The sequence below is a fragment of the Kryptolebias marmoratus genome, linkage group LG15, assembly GCF_001649575.2.
Source record: "Kryptolebias marmoratus isolate JLee-2015 linkage group LG15, ASM164957v2, whole genome shotgun sequence".
Taxonomy (NCBI): domain Eukaryota; kingdom Metazoa; phylum Chordata; class Actinopteri; order Cyprinodontiformes; family Rivulidae; genus Kryptolebias; species Kryptolebias marmoratus.
In genome coordinates, this window is record NC_051444.1 from 7,705,633 (window position 1) to 7,723,455 (window position 17,823).

The following is a 17,823-nucleotide window of genomic DNA, read 5'->3' on the forward strand; positions in this document are numbered from 1 at the left end:
GTTGTTGGATAATTAATGATCTAAATAACATTCAACCCGAATGTTATTTAGATAAAAGCGAAATACCACTTCAGGCGGAGAAAACCGCCTAAATAATAAAAATATTACAACAGTTCACTGCAAACCCATATGATGCACTCGATCCACTACAGATTACATGCAGTCTAACACCAATATAGGTGTTGTGATGAGAAGCTATTTTATTTTCTGTTTTTCAAGAGTAGTCGAGGGCAGAACCAAAAGTTAAACAAGGTTTTTTTTTTTTACTAAATCAATGATGTCATGACGTCGGTCTTTGACTGTGTGCGTTCGCGCCTACGGCTGGTGTTCTGACGATCTGTGCTTCCTCGTCAGATTTTCCTACCACCTGGCTGGTGGACAAAATTTTTAATTTCCACCCCTGATTACAAGACTTATTTGCTTTTAAAATGAACAAAAAAAATAGACTGTGACTTTCAGTCAATCCTGGATGGGAAAGGATAGGCCTCTTCTGTGGAGAAGAAGAAGACATAAGCAAAAAAATATGATAGTTTCAACAAATATACAAACTCTTTTCATTTTCTTTTATCTTAATTAAACAAACTTGTTCCACACACTCAGTTCACTTTGTGCATTGTAGAAAAACAATGAAAACAATCAAATGCATTTTTCTGGTTTTATAAATTGTATTAAAAATGTAAATAATCCAATAAAAATGCCTTATTAGTGACAAGATAGCTTTTAGGTTCTGGAGGAACTTAAGTTTTAAGTGTTTGAAGGAACCTCGGACTGAAATGACTCAAAAATACAGGAAGCACTGAAGCATTGAGAGAGTAGAGGCTTTTCTACCTTAGTGGATCAGTAACATGCTTATTTTTTTATATTTTATTTGACAGGTTTGGAGGTTTCATCCTTTTTCTCAACAAGAACTAATAGTTTTCAAACCAAAGCAGATAACTCTTTCATCTAACCATGTTTTTTAGAGAAAGCTGAAATCTGGGTTTGTTCAATCAATCTGTTTTATTCAGCATGACTTACTGCAACAGGCAGATTTAATTGAATGTAATGAGCACACAGTTTTCAAAGGTTTTGTATTAACCTTTATTCAGAAACAATACGTGGTAGTTTGTTTGCTTTTGTCAAGTTAATATTTTAACTTAATCAAATAAACCAGAAAATGTCACTGATACCTTCTCCCCTTCAAAACATGATACTTTCTTCCTCAGGCATTATTTGGATAATTTGAAACAACTGAAAGTTGGAACAACTTTTTCTATCAGAAACCTAAAAAACACAAGTCAACATCAGTCACCTTCTACTAAATTTCTACATTATTATGACTATGTTCTTCAGCTGGTGATTTTATGGAAAAAAGAAAAACACTGAAAATTAGGATTATCATTTAGTGTGTGCGTTTTTAAACCATACATTTGGGAATAAAAGGAAGGGAAAAGGATACCAATGTATTTATTTATTCACTTTTTTCCCCCACATGGGCCATTGCATTTTTCTCTTTAAGCTCAGATCCTCTCCCAGAGGCCTGGGAGCCTGAGGGTTCTGCACAGAGGACAGAGTTCTTCTGGACATAGATCTCTGAGGGATATCCTGGGATGTACTGGAGCCAGTCTCAGTTTGGAGGTCATGGCACTGAATGGTCCGTTTCTCAGTCTGGATCTGGAAGTCTCACAGGAGTTTGGCCTTGTCTATCTTTGACTGTGGGACGTCCAGTCCATACTCAGCACACAGGTTCCTGCACACCAGTGCTTCACAACCCTGGTACTGGAGGGCCACTATCCTGCATGTTTGAGTTGTTTCCCTGCTTTGCCACACCTGATTTGAATGAGTGAGTGACTAACAGGCCTCTGCAGAACTTGAAGACATTCCGAAGAACAGGGAAATAATGAAAACATGCAGGATAGTGCTCCTCGAAGAGCAGGGTTAGGAGCCACTGCTGTACACTATTCCAGCTGCTTGGTTATGATGTTCCATGTATGCTTTGCCTGACTGCATCTTATATCCTGTTCTTATGTGCTGGACTGTCCCAGGGGACCTGCACAATAGATGTTTGTTTATTAATCATCACACCTGCTTTGTGTTAATTAATTACCCTCAGTATACATATATACTTCCATGTAATCTTGTTGGAGTCTAATTATCCCCGATGGGTAATTGTTTATCATCAGTTCTTCTTCCAAATAAATGAAAGTTTAGCCTCCACTTCCCAGTCTCCTGATTTGAGCCTGTGTTTGGGTGTTTTCAACAACTGCCCACCTCCATATATGACACATGAATAAATGTTTGACTTTTCCTTCAGCAACTGGGGACCACTCATGCTTTGGCTTTTGAAATGAGCTGTCAGCTTAATTTTTTAACTTTGAAAACTGCAATTTCTTTGAACATCCAACAAGTAAAAAAAGAACTGGAGATGTTCAGCTGTTAAACTGTTTGTGATCTGATTGAAAAGCTCTTTAACAGACCTTGAGTCCTGTTAATTGGGATTTAACCAGCAATGTGATGATAGTGCATTTTAAATAGCAAATTTAGACATTTACAGGGCAAAACTGTCACTCAAGTGCATAAAACATAGTGTTCTTTTTACCAGCCAGTAGTTAGACTAAATGTTTAGTTCCACTTGTAAAGGCAGAGGCTCACACCATGCTACATAAGCATAAGCTCATTCCCAAGACAGATCAAGGATTTGTAATCAACACTGAAGCTACACATCAGTCAAAAGATTCATCAGGCCAGAGCTCAAATCTTTCTAACCCTGAGAATATTGTTCTGTTATGTTGAAAATGTTGTATCAGTGATGTATTACTGGCACAAAACCAAGTGACCATGCAAGTGATCACCTTCAAAAGGTCATTTCTCCAAACCATCCATCTGCGTCACATGTTTCATAAAAGGCATCAGCTGAGTGAGAAGAGAAGAGAAACAAGAACTAAAACATCAAGGAAAAACAACTGGATGCACAAAACCAACAAATCTTTATGCAAACAAACAAAACAATACTGACATTCATAGGCAGAGGGTGTTCAGATACTGGCACCATTGTACACAGTTCGTCATTTCAGTTTTATAAATTACACATGATACAAATCCAGTTAGCAGGTGCTAAAGGAATCCTTTGGTATTTAAAAACACTGTTTTCCACCTGCACAGTAAACATTTAGCTCATGTTGCATGCAGCAGATTCAGTTAGTCAACAAAAATTATTTAAAAAACTAATTAATTAAAAACACACACACACAAAAGGTTCATCATGCCATGTACACTTTGCAAAATGTAAGGCATTGTTATTTTCAATTATCTTTTAAAAGTTTAATCACATGTAAAATGCTCTGTGAGCATCATTAGATTGTTTATCTGAATAGGAAACAACATGGTTGTTCCAGTCAACATGTCCTGATAGACAGCAAACACATTCAAACATTACAGCATGCACACTGCTTTTATCACCTACAGCAATTCTGACTGTCAAACTGTTCAAACAAGTCAAAAATGAGGGATTTGTGGGTTTCGTTCTCCCTCCATGTAATTTTTTTCATCCAACAGTAGATGGCAGCAAAATAAAGCCCACAAAGTCAGAGACTATTTTCTATCATTCATTAAACATAAAGGAAAATAATTCATAAAAGTAAACACAAAATGTAATAATAAAAATAAGTTTTGGCAACATGCCTGTGAAGCACAGATTTTTTTAAAAAAGAATAAGAAAACCTGCAATTTGAGACTTTTTTCAATGTATTTTTACTGCTATGTGAGGATTGCAGATCTTAAAGATAAAGTGCATCACGTTTTTCAGTCATATTCTGCCAAAGGATTCATTCCTGACTAAATTGCTGAGGCAGTATGTAAAAAGGTCAATTCTACAGCAATGATGATTAGACACCTCAGCAGTATAAAGTTTTTAATCCATCAATTTGTGGTCTATGTCGTTGCAGTTTAACTCGTAAAAAAATTAAGTCAGCTAAACATTACTGTGCAGTTTCATATCAAACCCATTTTTTTAAAAGTATTGCATTAACTATTTGATAAACTAGCTTTGTAAATGCAGCTAACTGCATACATCTGGATGTGCGCCTGCCAGTGTCTCGGTACATCTAACACACTGGCAAATCTGCTTTCAGTGTCATTATAAAAGATACGCAAGCATGAAAAAGGTGCTTACACGTTTACAAATGGCAGTATGATGAAAAGAGTTCAGTCAGTATGAACCTCATCCACACTATTATTGCAATCAGTCAGAGTTAAATCTTAACAGCTGGGTGCTGCTGAGAAACTAGATGAACCTGTGCTCGATTTGCTCCTGCAGCCAGAGCAGCACAGGCTGCAACAAGCTCGGCCCATCAGACACGGCCTCGGTGTACATCTGCAGCAGCATCTCTTGTAAAACAAACAGCAGGGGCAAGCTCATGCTCAGTAGCTCATACAGTAGTGTGTAGTCTTGTGCATTGTCCCTCAGGTGGCCGGTGAGGGCCTGTGCTGTCGTGCGCACACGGCAGGACAGATACCAGGGGGCGTTACACACAGCACGAGTCACACTCAGCGGCCAGCTCAGCTTTTTCCTTATGGACGAAGTGCAGGTACCTGCTGCAGGTTGACTCTGCAGGTCTGCTGTACCGTTGGACTGGGAGCTGGACTGGGAGCTCTTTTCATCTTTGGCACGTCGCACCTGAACTCGATTACAGTTCTAACAGAGGATAAATCAGACGGCGAAGTTAGCCATTTGACAGCTATTAGTGTTAGAGTTAGAGAGATAAATGTAAAAGGTACTCACTGAAGGTAAAGACAAAGTCCTCCTCAGGTTTATCCCATTGTTTTGTTGATCAAAATGATGTTTGCAGTACAATTTCCCTGTAAGATTGCCAGACATCAAGAAACAGGTGTGTCAGCTAAAATCAAGTTAATGCTGATCTACATGAGTAACATTTGAAGAGACACACCGTCTTCAGAGTTGAATGCATGTGCTCCTAGTCGCAGAGCTGAGCTGCAGGTTGAACACCGGAAACACTCCCTGTGGAAGTAGAGTCCCTCGGCACAGATTTTTTCAATCATGTAAACTCGCTTCGCACAAGAGTGACACTTTTCACTCGTCTGAGAAAACGTTCTTCGTACTGAACTGCTCTAGAAAACAGAAACAAAACAGGTAAACAGCTGACAGCAGGTGAAAGAGAACCAACAGCCTCCTCACAAACACAAATCTATTGACAACCACTGTGCATCTGTTCCTTTACGTTCTTTAACTCTATAATAAAACTAGAGCAGTTTCTGCTCCAGCATGTGGCTGTGAAGTTGGAGCAGGCTGTTTGGGTGGAGCAGAAAAACCCTGAAAATTTCACCACACACACACACACACACACACTTCTACTCTAAGAGAGCTGCTGCTAATTAAAAGCACAAGGGGCAGAAGCAGACGTAAGGGGAAGGTCCCCAGTAAAAGTCAGCGATTTAAATCAAGTTCAAAATACTTTACATGTCATTTTTTTCAATAAAAATGTTGATAAATTCCCAGCATTGTTTTAATTTAAACATACAGTATATTGGTTTTAGTATAAATTAGTTGTTATAATGACAACACAGCAAATTTCAGACGAAATTACTTATTTTATCTTTTATAGGCATATTTTTGTGCTGTCTTTGGCATGTTAAGTCTTTATCACCGTAAAAGCACACACTCAATACTTAAGTATTATTTATCGGATAAAGCTAAAAGACAAGGGAAGAATTGGTCTGCATGCAAACACGACATGCTGCAACATGCAAATAAATAGTTTGAGGGGCAAATAAAGCTCAAAACAAAAGTGGGTTCACAGCTCGAGCTTGAGGAAGTCACCTTGAGTGCATCAGAACTGTCTTCTGAAAATAATCTCCTAAGATGAACAGCTTTTTCTTTTATGCTCTTTGTGTGAAACTCTCTAACTTGTTGAGTCTGAGCTTTTTTCTGCAGGATGACAAAAGAAAAACCATCAATCTCACTTCCTCTGCTCAGAGGGAACACATTCACACTCACCAGCACATCTACTGTACACAAAGTGAGGCAGAACAGAGACCTGTACAGACCTGTAAAGTCTGTATTGTCGAGAAGAAAACAATAGGTACTAATAACTGCCTTATTATGTGAATTTCACACTCTGGTTGATATAAATGCTCATACTGCACTGGAACACAAAACTGAAAACAAACACACTTCTTAAAGACAAATCAAACCAAAGACTTTGGTTCAGCTAAGTTACACATTAATAAAATTTAAATCACTGAATTTAAGTAAATCTGAAATTATGCTTTGCTGTCTGTATGATCTAAACACTAATGAGGCAAAGATTCACTAAAACTAAGAGTTCTCCTAATCTCATAAGAATTTGACAAATTAAAGTTTCAATGACTCCAAAAGGTCTGAACAGGTCTGAATTTGGAGAATTAATTATAAGGAAAAAAAAACAGATAGCAGGGAGGCAGCTTAGCTGCAAAATAAATAATGAACTATTGCAGCTCATATCAAAGCTCTTCAGGTTTATAAGCTGGTTTCTTGTGGTCAGATATATTTAACTTCATAATAAGAACTCCAAGATATCTGTTTACCTCTTCTTTCCAAATTAGCTTGAAAAACCTTCATTTTGATGACATTCCTGAGCAAAACTTCAATTTATGTTCAGAAAATGAACATTTAAACAACAATTTCACACAGATAAGTTGAACAGATATTGAAGGGCAGTGGTCATGATTTAAAATAACCAACATGTATTTTAAAGGTACTTTTCAATGTTGTTGTAACATTAGTAAAATAAACTCACGCCAGGTCTGTTGGCCTGCTTTTACCATTTCTGTAAGGCTGGGTAATTGGGGGCTGACTTCATCTGACTACATGTTACACAAACCAAACTGTATAATTAGGACATAATATATAATCAGCATTCCCTCAGAGGCCTTTTCAGTGATCAGAACATGCAGCAATTACCATGTAAGAAGAAGGCAGAGAAGAAAAGAGCCAAAGCAGGAAAAACTGTTCACCTCAGATATGTGTTCATCCACCTCCCTGAGGCGATGGAGAACTCTTGTCATGAAACAGATAGCTGAGTGGCAGGAGGGAGGAGAATCAGGGGGCTCTGGACTCTCAGACTTAGGCTCCAACTCAAGGAGGGTTTGATCAACATGTCTGAGCTTCACTTCTGAGAATGGTTGCTGGTGCTGAGGCTGGAACTGGGGTTTCGGCAGAGTCTTTGGAGGAATGTGGACTAAGTGTTCAGCTGCTTTTCTGAGACTGACTTCAAACTGAAAGGGACAAAGTTAACTGTTTGAGTGAATTTTTAAAAAACTTGTATTTAACTTTTTTGCTTGCTTAAACCTCAGCAACAAGCCTTAATCGACATAGCACCTTTACAGTGTAAAAATGATCTATTTAAGGTTAAATTTTATACTATAGATGTAAGCAGGCAACAGCACATGAATTTATCTCCCCAAAAAGCTCAAATGTGAAATGGAAAATGACTTCAGAAGAATGTCAAAATCTGATTTTTCTTTGGTCTGTCCATATTGATGCATTTTGTATATAGCTGTTAGAATTCATTTGAGATTGTTAAAAATGAATTAACAAATAGTTACTGTTGTATTGATAAATTGGTGCTCAGTGATTGTGTTAAACATTTTTATGCTTATGTTTGACATATGTTCTTAAGCTACTTATGTGTGGTAAATCCTAATATATACAGAGCTAAAGTATAAATACAAAATTAAAGTGACACACATTTATGGTCATTCCTTAATAGGGTCGTTACAGTGACAAAAAAGAAGAAAAATAAAAATTGAATCCAATCAAGAATAAAGAAAACAAAAAGTATGTAAATGGTCTTCAAATGGCTGAAAACTCCTGCATTAGGTACGTTAGGGTTTGAGCTGAACATAATGGATGTTTGAGTTATGATTTAATTAAAAATTCAGGCTTTTTGCACCATTTCTGCAGCTCCAGACTACCTGAGCCACTGGAGGAGGTTTGGGTGGGACCGGAGGTCTGAGTTTGACAGGCAGATTCTCAGGCAGATTAAGAGCAGGAAGCAATGGGGACGTCGCACACTCTGACTGAGGTTTTGCAGAACAGAAAAAAATATTAATGACAAAGCACAGAAACAGAAAAAAAGATAAACAGCAGACAAGAGAAAACCTCAATGAATTAGAGAAAATTTTGTCAGATTAAAAACTGCAAAACACTTGAGAACTGAAACTCAACAGGAAAATTAAAATGTATTTATAATTAATGGAAAAGTAGTTGTTTTAACAATAAAAATGAAAAATATGCAAAAAGGTAAAAGTTTGTAAGAAGATAAATAAATGACGTGAGTTTTGCACTTTGTAAATGTGTGTTGAGAGTCTAAGTGAAAAGAAATGTCACACAGCACTGAAATAAAATCTTCAGGGCAAAATAAAGATGGTTCTGTGTTTTTACCTGTGGTTTATAGATGGTGCAACTGTTTTTATTTTCAAACTTGGCCAGCAGCTGAGTAGCCATTGAGCGCACTTTATTTTCCTTTGGATCTTGATCATCTTTCACTGTGGAGCCGTTACTGGACAGACTGGTGGCCTGAAAAAAAGAGGAAAAAATGTAATAAAAACAAAACAGACCATCATTCAGTTGAGCTAATACACAAAACTATATCAACAAACCTCCTCCATATAGCAGAATTTTCGCCTCCTTTTGTTGATGGAGTCTGTACCGTATGACTTCTTCTCATCCTGAAAACACAAAGCAAGATAAAACACCAAAAAAGACAAAAGCTACGAACCACTGAAATAACCTAAGTGATTAGTTCATCTAAAATGTGTGTACAATTCTTAAATTGCAAATGTAGATGACAGAGGAGACATTTTTACATTCAGTGCATCGGGTAGAGTTACCTTTGGTACCCGTTTCCTCGGCAGTGCAAGATAAGGCATATTGTTATTAGAACTGATTTCCTTTGAGAGATATTCTTTATTGCCTTTATCCACTCTTCTGGAGTCTGTAATATTAACATGTAACGTTAGAGTTTTCACTTTTTCTGTTATTTACAGCCATGAATGCCACCAAACTTGAATATGTTTTTTTTCCTTTAACTATTTTATTTATATAAAGTCAAATAGTGATTTAAAAAAAAAGCATTACAGTAATTGTGAAGAAGAATGTTCTTCAATAAACAGCATTTCAGTTGAGAAAAGCAAATAAGTCAACAGAAAACACATCAGCACTAAGATTTCATGACTACCAGATGCAGGCAGAGGCGTTCCACGGAAGAGCTCGTAGAACTTGGACAGGTAGGAGATCATTCTGGTTTGATCCAGCTCTTCACCAGCACTCAGCTCCTTCACAGACGTGAACGGTCCAATCCCGAACTCCTGCTCGCTGATGTCAAAAGCCAGCTGGAGGTTCACAGCATGATCCTCCTCATTTAAGGAGTCAAAATCTCTGATAAAAGCAGGTGACAAAGAAGACCCAAGCAACAGTTAGTGACAACATGCTAGAAGAGCCTGCAAGTAATTTAGTTTTTTATCATCGTAACAGCCATTTACAGTTTGGTTCTGTTCATTGTGTTGATTCAGTTTCCTGCAATCCCTCTGAAAGCCCACACGAAACTCTCCAGCAACCCACTTACCCATGACCCAAATACCTATTTAAAATGACAGGAATGTGAACGTAAGAAACAGACACTCTTTGAAGGAATTATTTCTTGACAAATCCTTTCAGTCCTTTCAAATGCTTTCATATTTTCATGTCAGGTGACTGGCACAGAGTGAGGGTAAGACAATATTACATACTGACGTGAACAGTCAAGCACAAAAATGTGTCTCTCTTAAACTTCTCACTTTGTAAAAGAACTTGTTTCTTGTGGAGCAAAAATGGCAGCAAATTACTTGTAATCAAAACAAAAAGTGGTTCTGATGTTTCTATCATCGCTGATGGTGTGCAGACACCATTTGGAGTGAAGTAAAGGGGGGAGCAGTAACCTAGCAGCAGCACACACAAACACTGCTGCTCTTCAGTAATTGCCGAGGCTCATTTTTGCTTTTTTCTCTGTAAACCTGTTACCGCCATGCTGTCTGCTTGGCTGACGGACCCACATGGGAAAGGACAAAAAAGGAAAATGTCTACAAACTGGAAAAAAAAATTCCTAGAAACCTACAGGAGTACTGGAAATTGCAGGAGCTTTTGCCAAAGTGTGAAGGCAGTAATTAAAGGATGAGAGGTTAGAATTACATCTTTAAATTTACTACAGTCACACTGTCTAAACCCAGGCTTTCCATGAAAGTAGAAAGTACATGAAGGTACAATCTTTTTTATTTTAAAATATGTAAATATATGTGTCCTTGTGTTGCTTTATTGAAACAGCATGTTGTTTGCATATGTTGTTTGTTTTCTGTTATTCATTTATTTCTCTTCTGAAATAATATTTTGTCACAGTGTTTTGTAAAATTTTGTCTTGTTAAACCTTACTGTGTAACCTAAAAGAGTTTTTCTTTTAATATATTTTTTCCTAAAATGGTGTTTGTTCAGCTGTGTTTTGGTGAGACGGTGTGGTGTTAGCACATCAGGGTCACAGCAGAAATGTTTTTGAAGGTGAATGTGTTACAACAAGAACAGGCTTGTACGGTAAATGTCAAACTAAGATCTAAACAAACAAGAATCTGGGTTTGAATATTTAAAATGCCACAAGTCTTAAATATTTACACACTTTAAATTATTTGAAGCCACATTAAACTGCAACAAACAAAAGCTTGTAAAATGAAAATGGGTTTTATCTATATTAAAAATGTAGGGGGTTGCACTCATTGTGGTGGGAAGTGGTAAAACAGAACCTTACTGTAGGTTTAGGTCTCCTAAATATTCAGTTTAAAAAAAGCACACTTTAGTTAATGTTAAAGACTTTTTTAGAAACCAAGTAAACAGTATAAATTGCTTTGTGTTTCTGCCCAGTATTCCATCGGTTGACCTTATTCTAAATATAATTCTGATGGAGCTCTGAATTTGAGCTACATAGAGAAAATTCCTCTCATATCCTTGTGTATTTGTTACATACAGAGAATACTTTGAATATTGAGTCATACCTATCTTACCTTCACAAGACACCACACATAAGTTTACTTGTTTGCCCCATGCAAATTTATGCAATTTTTTGAGAAATTTTGCATACCAAATTAATTTTGGATTGTACTTTACTTAATGAAGTATTTGTCAAAGTACTTTCACAGCGTTTCAGTCCCAGGCTCCGGTTTATATCCTTTTAAGTGGAGGTACTGTACGCTTCTTCTGTTTCACAGTTGGGCTGTCGTAAAATAAATCCATCAAAAATCCCTGCCAGCTGCTTTCTTCTTTGTTTGCTTGTTAACTTCCCAGAATTGCCTCCAAACAATTTCTGGTTAAGTGGGTTCAGCAAATAGTTTGCCAACATGGATCACCCAAACCAGTAAATGAAGTACATGTCATCATAATATAATGTAACATTTGGAAGGAAATCTGTGGTTTAGGTCTGTGTCTGAATGGGTGACCGCTTAATGACTGCATTTTGTTTAATAATCTGCAAGATAGTTCTAAAAGAGGATGTAAACAAGCTGGATGGTTTGACCTTGTCAGTTCGCCATTTTTCTCAAAATCGTTCAGTTAACCACTAAATATGAGCATCAGCAAATGGAGTGATGCAAACTATAATTAATCAGAAACTTGAACTGCATCTTTTCTGTATTGTACTCTGAGATAACTTCGGCACCAAACTGGCACCAATAAATCAAGAATAAATCAATAAAATGGAACTTTGCATGATCGGCTGAATACAGTTAAATGTAGGGGTGCTGCAAATCTGTTATTCAATAACAGTGTTAGCTCTGAACTATTCAAGAGCAAAAATCAAATATGTGAGCGCAGAAGCTTTGCAAAAGCTCGCAAGAAAACCTGCTGTTGTGGAAAATGAATGTGCTGAATGAGAGAAGAACATTTGTTGGAGTAGATTTATCAATAAGCAGAAATGCAGGGTGCATTGAAGCTGAGAAGAATAACAAACGAGCAGAGATGTTGTGAATGTGAGTCCAGAGTTTTAAAGAAAACAATAAAATGTCTGAGCACAAGAACAGAGACTGTTGCTTTCAATTTAAAAAAGGCCCTTCAGCAACAATAGTAGTACACGTCTCTACTTATGTGTTTTAAAAGAGTAAAGGGTGCATCTTTAAGACATAAAAAGGTAAGGCTGTGTAAAGGCATGCCTGTGATAAATACTGTAATGTATGAGATCATGATGAAAAAGATGGGAGGACGCAGCTCTGGAAGCTGGTTTTAAAAAAATTTAATGAGTGTTACGTACATCAGCTGGGGTTTAAACCTGTGGATGAGGGCACATAGGGCAATGCCACTTCTCCAGGAAGACGTCAAGTCTGTGATTGACACATTCCTGTATCCCTCCGTCTGCTTCTGGCACCAGGTGAGAAGCCTCGATGGCCTGATTTCAGACTCTACAATAAGAAGAACGGCAGATTTTTCTCAAATTACTATAAAAGTACTGCAGGTAGAGAAAGAAGATCAGTCATATATACCCTCGAGGAGTTTCAACTGAAAATTATTTCATGTAATGTAATAACAATGCACAATGAACAATGGGTCTTTAAATACAGTGGAAGTGTACTGAAGTAAGAACATGCCTGTGCCTGGACTTGTTGCAAGTAAAACCATTTTGAAATTCGAGAGGTATGTACAAATTCTACACCACTGAGTTAGGATAGAGGTTAAGGTTGATTTTCAAAATTGCGCAAAATATATTAAGTAGCCTACAAATAGGGTGGCAACGGGGTTGGCAAGATTGTTGTTTTCCAGTGGTAGCTGCCACTGTGTGCCACCCCCAGGAACCACCACTGCTTCTACAGTCTAAATAATTTAAAAATGACCTGATTAGTTGTTTAAATAAAATGTCACATTGAAGACAGGAGCATAAAGTAGAGCTGAAGATGGGGAGGGAAATTTGCATTTTTGGCTTTCTTCTTCACAGCTCCACAATTCCTGTTTTTCCAAACACCATCCTCTCAAACCCAGCCTAAAAAATAACCTTTTCTCATGATTTATTATTCCTTAAACCAAAGTTATTTCTGGTTAACTAACACTTGTGTTAGAATGAGAGGAAAGCAAATAGAGAGATGCTGGCTTAACCTGTCAATTACAATCCAGTATAATCTACAGATGACTCAGTGGCGTCAGTCTGACACTTACCTCTCCTGGAGAGGTTCACGGGCCGTCGGATGGTAGCAGAACGCTCCAGAGAGCAGGAACTAAGCTCTCCAGTGATGTAAAGGTGACGCACCTGAAACAAGAAAGTCAGGTAATTATCAATAATTTTTATAGCGTTGTTTATGTTTGTGTCTAAAATAAACTCACCTGTTGAGACCTAACACAGGAAGAGTTTAGGTTGGGGTATCGAGTTGCAGGGTCTATGGTGTACTGCTCAAAGTTTTTAGCAATGTTTTCAGGTGTGGTTTGTGGAAGGAGTCGATAAATACTCTCCCTAAAAAAACATGAACAAAAAAAGACTTATTTATTTTATTTCAATCCTGACAAAACTCATTAAGTCCAAATAGTGCCTGATTACAAAGTTAAGGAATAGTGAAATGAACAAGATTTAACAGTTTGTGTGTTTTTTGAACATAATGTGTGAGTACCGTTCTGCCAACACGTCCAGGACTGTCCGACCTTCAGCCCAGCTCTTTACCATCCAGGCCGTGTCAAAAGCAGCCAGGAAACCTCTGGCACAGCCTGTTCCCATTGGCCAGAAGGGCTGCACAGGAAAGGAAAAAGTCATGTGTCATTGTTTTTACATAAGAATTAATTATCACATTTATTTGACTGCTTTAAATAGAAGAACAAAAATAAAAACTGCAAATGCAGTGATTAAACAAAAACCTAAATAGTATATCTTTGTGTTACTAAAAGTAAAGTGGATAGATTTTGAGCATGTTTGACAGTTTTATCCAGTCCAGCAAAGGAAAGGGGAATTAAATATAGACAGATATATGGATGGATGGATGGATGGATGGATGGATGGATGGATGGATGGATGGATGGATGGATGGATGGATGGATGGATGGATGGATGGATGGATGGATGGATGGATGGATGGATGGATGGATGGATGGATGGATGGATGGATGGATGGATGGATGATTGGCAGTGATAAATTCAAGTAAAAAAAGTCATTCTTGACCATATTTTTGTTATGTTTTTAGAAGGGGAAACCTTAATTTTTGAATATCTATTTGTTTTCAGAAAAAAAGCAAGTTTAATAAAAACATAAAAGAAGAAAAACCAAAGCTAAGAAGAATCAAGCTCAACTGGAACTTCAAACATGGTTTTATTGCTCTGTAAGTTATATTTTGCTGTATTTCACTGACATTTCTAATATTGCCTGTCTGTGTAACCATACAAGCAGCCTGCACACAACCATATGTTGTAACATGACATGACATGTAATGTTTTTCTAAATGTGTGATTCAGTGTCAGCAGAACCAACAGGAAGTGCACTAGCTGCATACATTATAACGTGGAGCTCCTCAAATAGCAAAACTAGCTCTTGGTTTCAACATCAAGATGAGTTTGTGTAATGTGAGGAGGTGGATCATTCTGTGAGTGATCCACCTCCTCAACAACATCAACAACACCTGGCAGTGTTGTAAATGAGCTCACTCTACCCTTTCGGAAACTTTCACCCTGCAGCATCTCACCAGAGGAGCTCCAGTATCGAGCATAACAGTTACACTGTGTAACAGCTTCTTTTAGCAAGTGTCAGTGTCTGCACCGTGCTTGTTTATCAACCTTGTCTTTCCTTACCTCCAGAAGACTGTCACCAACCAGCGCCACCAGCAGCTTGTGTCCAAACCTCTCCCTGACCAGAGCAGCGTTCTCAGATGCGTACATGTTTGTGAAGTCAAACATGGCCACATCTGGCTGTTCGCAGTGGTTGATGGCGAAATCTAGAGTGGGAAGTTTGTAGTTGGTGCCAAAGTCAGCAGCGTCTCGGGCATAGGTCAGAAGAGCTTCCTGGTTGACATTTTCACTGCTCAGCAACATCTGGGTGTCAATGTAATCCTGTTAAAACAGAAGCAGCAAGAAACAAGGCAGTTTTAAAAGCCTTTTAAAGGACAAAGTTTTTTTTTCTGAGATCCACTTTAGAGAAATGAAGATAAAGTTATACTGTTTCAAATTCATAAAACAAATTGATTATAAACAATATACAGAAATGTTTGCATCTAGTCAAAGTCTTGACACTTCATGCTCTGCACACAACTCTGATATCAGAGCAAAAAGTAACAAATATCAGGCAAAACAAACTGGGATTCAGTCTAAGTATTGAGAGAATTTTGAATATAAACTGTGGCAGTTTTAGTTATAGGAATATTTTTTGTTTTGTTTTGTTTTTACTTTAAAGTGGCATTGTGTGAAGTAGTTAGGAACAGTCAGTATGTTACCTGCAACAAGCAGTGATCAGACTGATCTCAGTTTGGAGAATTATGCATGCAGGAGGAAAGGTAAAAGGTGCTCAGAAGTGGGGCTAAATCAAGAGCAAATTTCAGTCATCTAAAACAACTCAAACTCAAAACGTCAGTAGCAGTTTTAACAAGCATTATATTATGAATTTTATCACCTGATATTTTATATTACACCTTATATTTTATATTATTTGCATGGCACAGGTATTTACATTGTCAGCATTGTCTCAGCCGAGGAACACTGATGTTGCTGCATGTAACTGTGTTTATAGTGGCTGAGTAAATCCTTCAGCTGAGTCAGCCAGGAGCTGCTAGTCTCTCTCTAACAAGCAGTTCTTCCTCTGTATAATCTAACTCATACAGATATCCCCACAGAAAAAAAAGCAGCCTGTCTCAAATTTTGTAATTACCTGGTTTCACTGTCTCATAGTTGTTGTTTTAGGATTTCGACCAGCAGAACTGAAAGTCACAGCTGATCTGCTGCAGGATACAATCAGTGAATGCAGTTACACATAGCAATATAGACTTTGTTTGGTTGAGAATATAGTCACAACATGAACAACTGGCTGATGCAATTATAGTTAATTGTAAAAAATATTTAACATATCATTCCCCTAAACTGCTAAGAATTTTGAGTTTGCGCTATTTTAAATGGCAGGAAATTGTTTCAGTCTTGGCCTTGAACAGAGCTTCCCTTCCTCATAAAAATTTCTCCCTTATTCTCCCAACTTGGATCAATCTGACTGCATCTACAACAGGTTAGAGACATACTCCTCAGAAACCCACTTCAAAAAGCTGAACTAGTCCTTTAACAGGTTCTCCAAGCCAAAGCCTGACAACTGAATCAAATTTGTATCAGTTAATCAATGACAGGGTAATAAAATTCATGAAATTTCTCTTTGAATTGAGTCCCATTCAGCCATTAGTAATAAAATAGAGACAGATTAAATCCCTGTGGCTAAAATTGTTTTCTTACATTGATGACAACTCCCCTGTCCAGAAGGCTCTGCTTCTTAGCTGTCATGACAAAGTAATGTGTGTTGTCCTTGTAGTAAACAATGTTCTCCAGATCAATACCTGCAGCAAATAACACCGTTTTAATAATGCTTCAGTGCATGAGAAGCACCACAGAGAAAATCTCTACAGTGGTGAAAGCTAATGGTTATAAAGTCACTACAGACTATGAAAAAATAAATAAATAAAAACATACACAACAAACATTACAGAAATATTATGCTTTCCTTTCCTTTCTTTTACAATTCACTTAATAGAAATGTCTTAGAAATGACATTTAAAAAACTAATGTAGAAACCTTTTAATTTGACATAAAACCAAAATACAAACTAATACTGCTGAATAATCTACATAAGATGAGACATTTCATTCCAAGTCAGATTAAGTATTTCCTCTGTATAGTGAATAATTATTGACTTTTTATATCTATTTTCTTGAGACACTTAAATCTTCTGTCTGTCCCACCTGTCTTCTCCTTGAGGTCAAGAAAAAACTTCTGGTTGAATATGAAGGCCACTCCGCTGATCTCCTCGACTTTGGCCTCTGCTGTGGTGTTCCTGTTGATGAAGTTGGCTGTGATGGCGATCGCCAACTTACCTCTAAACTCTTTTCTTTTAAAACCTGGTAAAAAAAAAAAAAAAGAAAGACACAAGGAGGAAAAGATTAAAGCAGGGATGTTGGTTTCCTCCAGCAAACTAGGCCTGTCTGCTCATGTGTTCAAACCAAAGGAAATCTAGCCTCAAACTATAATTACAAGGTATTTATTTTAGGATTAGCAGTAGTTTACCAAGGGAACAAAAGCCATATATAGCTAATCGGCCTTAGCAAACACAAAAATGTCTAGAACTGTCATTTTTATGGACACTGAGATAAGATTTGAGGTGGTAGTGTCTCTGAGAGAGAGAGAGAGAGAGAGAGACATCCACATTGCGAAACTGTCCAACAATGTAAAAGTCTCCTAACAATCAGATGTTAAACAGCTGTCGATCTGTGAGTGCTTTGTTTCACTGTGAAGTAATACACCCACAACAGAAGTAAGCCTGAAGGTCAAAAGAATGACAGTATTTAAAGAAATGAGAAGTATGAGACTCTGTTCTAAATACAGCAACAAGCAACAGATCAGAGAGCATTTAACTGTGTTACCGCAGCTTGGCCACAGCAGCCACACAAGCAGGCAGACTACAGGAGAAAGTCATTTTTCCCCAGGCTTTTTCATAATTACAGAATGAGCTAAACATTTTATTCGGCCCCAGTATGTCCATTTAAGGAATAAGCATTTGATCAGAATTGGTTGTTAGATGACAGCATTTTTTAAAAAAAGCCTGAAAGCAGTTAGAGAGCTG

The 17,823-nt window shown here is 37.5% G+C and overlaps 1 protein-coding gene across 13 annotated transcripts in view; it reads right to left on the bottom strand.

Annotated features, from left to right (window-relative positions):
* Positions 1-186: 186 nt before the first annotated feature.
* mical2a (microtubule associated monooxygenase, calponin and LIM domain containing 2a) overlaps positions 187-17,823 on the bottom strand; it is a 37,351-nt gene continuing 19,714 nt past the window's right edge. Inside the window, exons 5-23 of one of the 13 annotated variants that reach the window (XM_017404580.3) lie at positions 16,946-17,101; positions 16,443-16,543; positions 14,808-15,065; positions 13,642-13,757; positions 13,361-13,487; positions 13,196-13,286; positions 12,300-12,447; positions 9,216-9,415; positions 8,869-8,972; positions 8,638-8,706; positions 8,420-8,554; positions 7,951-8,055; positions 6,991-7,251; positions 5,816-5,923; positions 4,926-5,106; positions 4,760-4,836; positions 4,570-4,672; positions 2,832-2,892; positions 187-490 (exon numbers count right to left, since the gene is read on the bottom strand). In XM_017404580.3, the coding sequence (XP_017260069.1) occupies positions 2,834-2,892; positions 4,570-4,672; positions 4,760-4,836; positions 4,926-5,106; positions 5,816-5,923; positions 6,991-7,251; positions 7,951-8,055; positions 8,420-8,554; positions 8,638-8,706; positions 8,869-8,972; positions 9,216-9,415; positions 12,300-12,447; positions 13,196-13,286; positions 13,361-13,487; positions 13,642-13,757; positions 14,808-15,065; positions 16,443-16,543; positions 16,946-17,101 (2,399 nt within the window). In that variant the 3' untranslated portion in view covers positions 187-490; positions 2,832-2,833. Of the gene's footprint in view, positions 491-588; positions 2,030-2,831; positions 2,893-2,947; positions 4,673-4,759; positions 4,837-4,925; positions 5,107-5,815; positions 5,924-6,990; positions 7,252-7,950; positions 8,056-8,419; positions 8,555-8,637; positions 8,707-8,868; positions 8,973-9,215; positions 9,416-12,299; positions 12,448-13,195; positions 13,287-13,360; positions 13,488-13,641; positions 13,758-14,807; positions 15,066-15,876; positions 15,947-16,442; positions 16,544-16,945; positions 17,102-17,823 lie in introns of those variants that run through there. The other 12 variants (XM_017404588.3, XM_017404560.3, XM_037979829.1 and 9 more) reach the window with 12 other exon arrangements.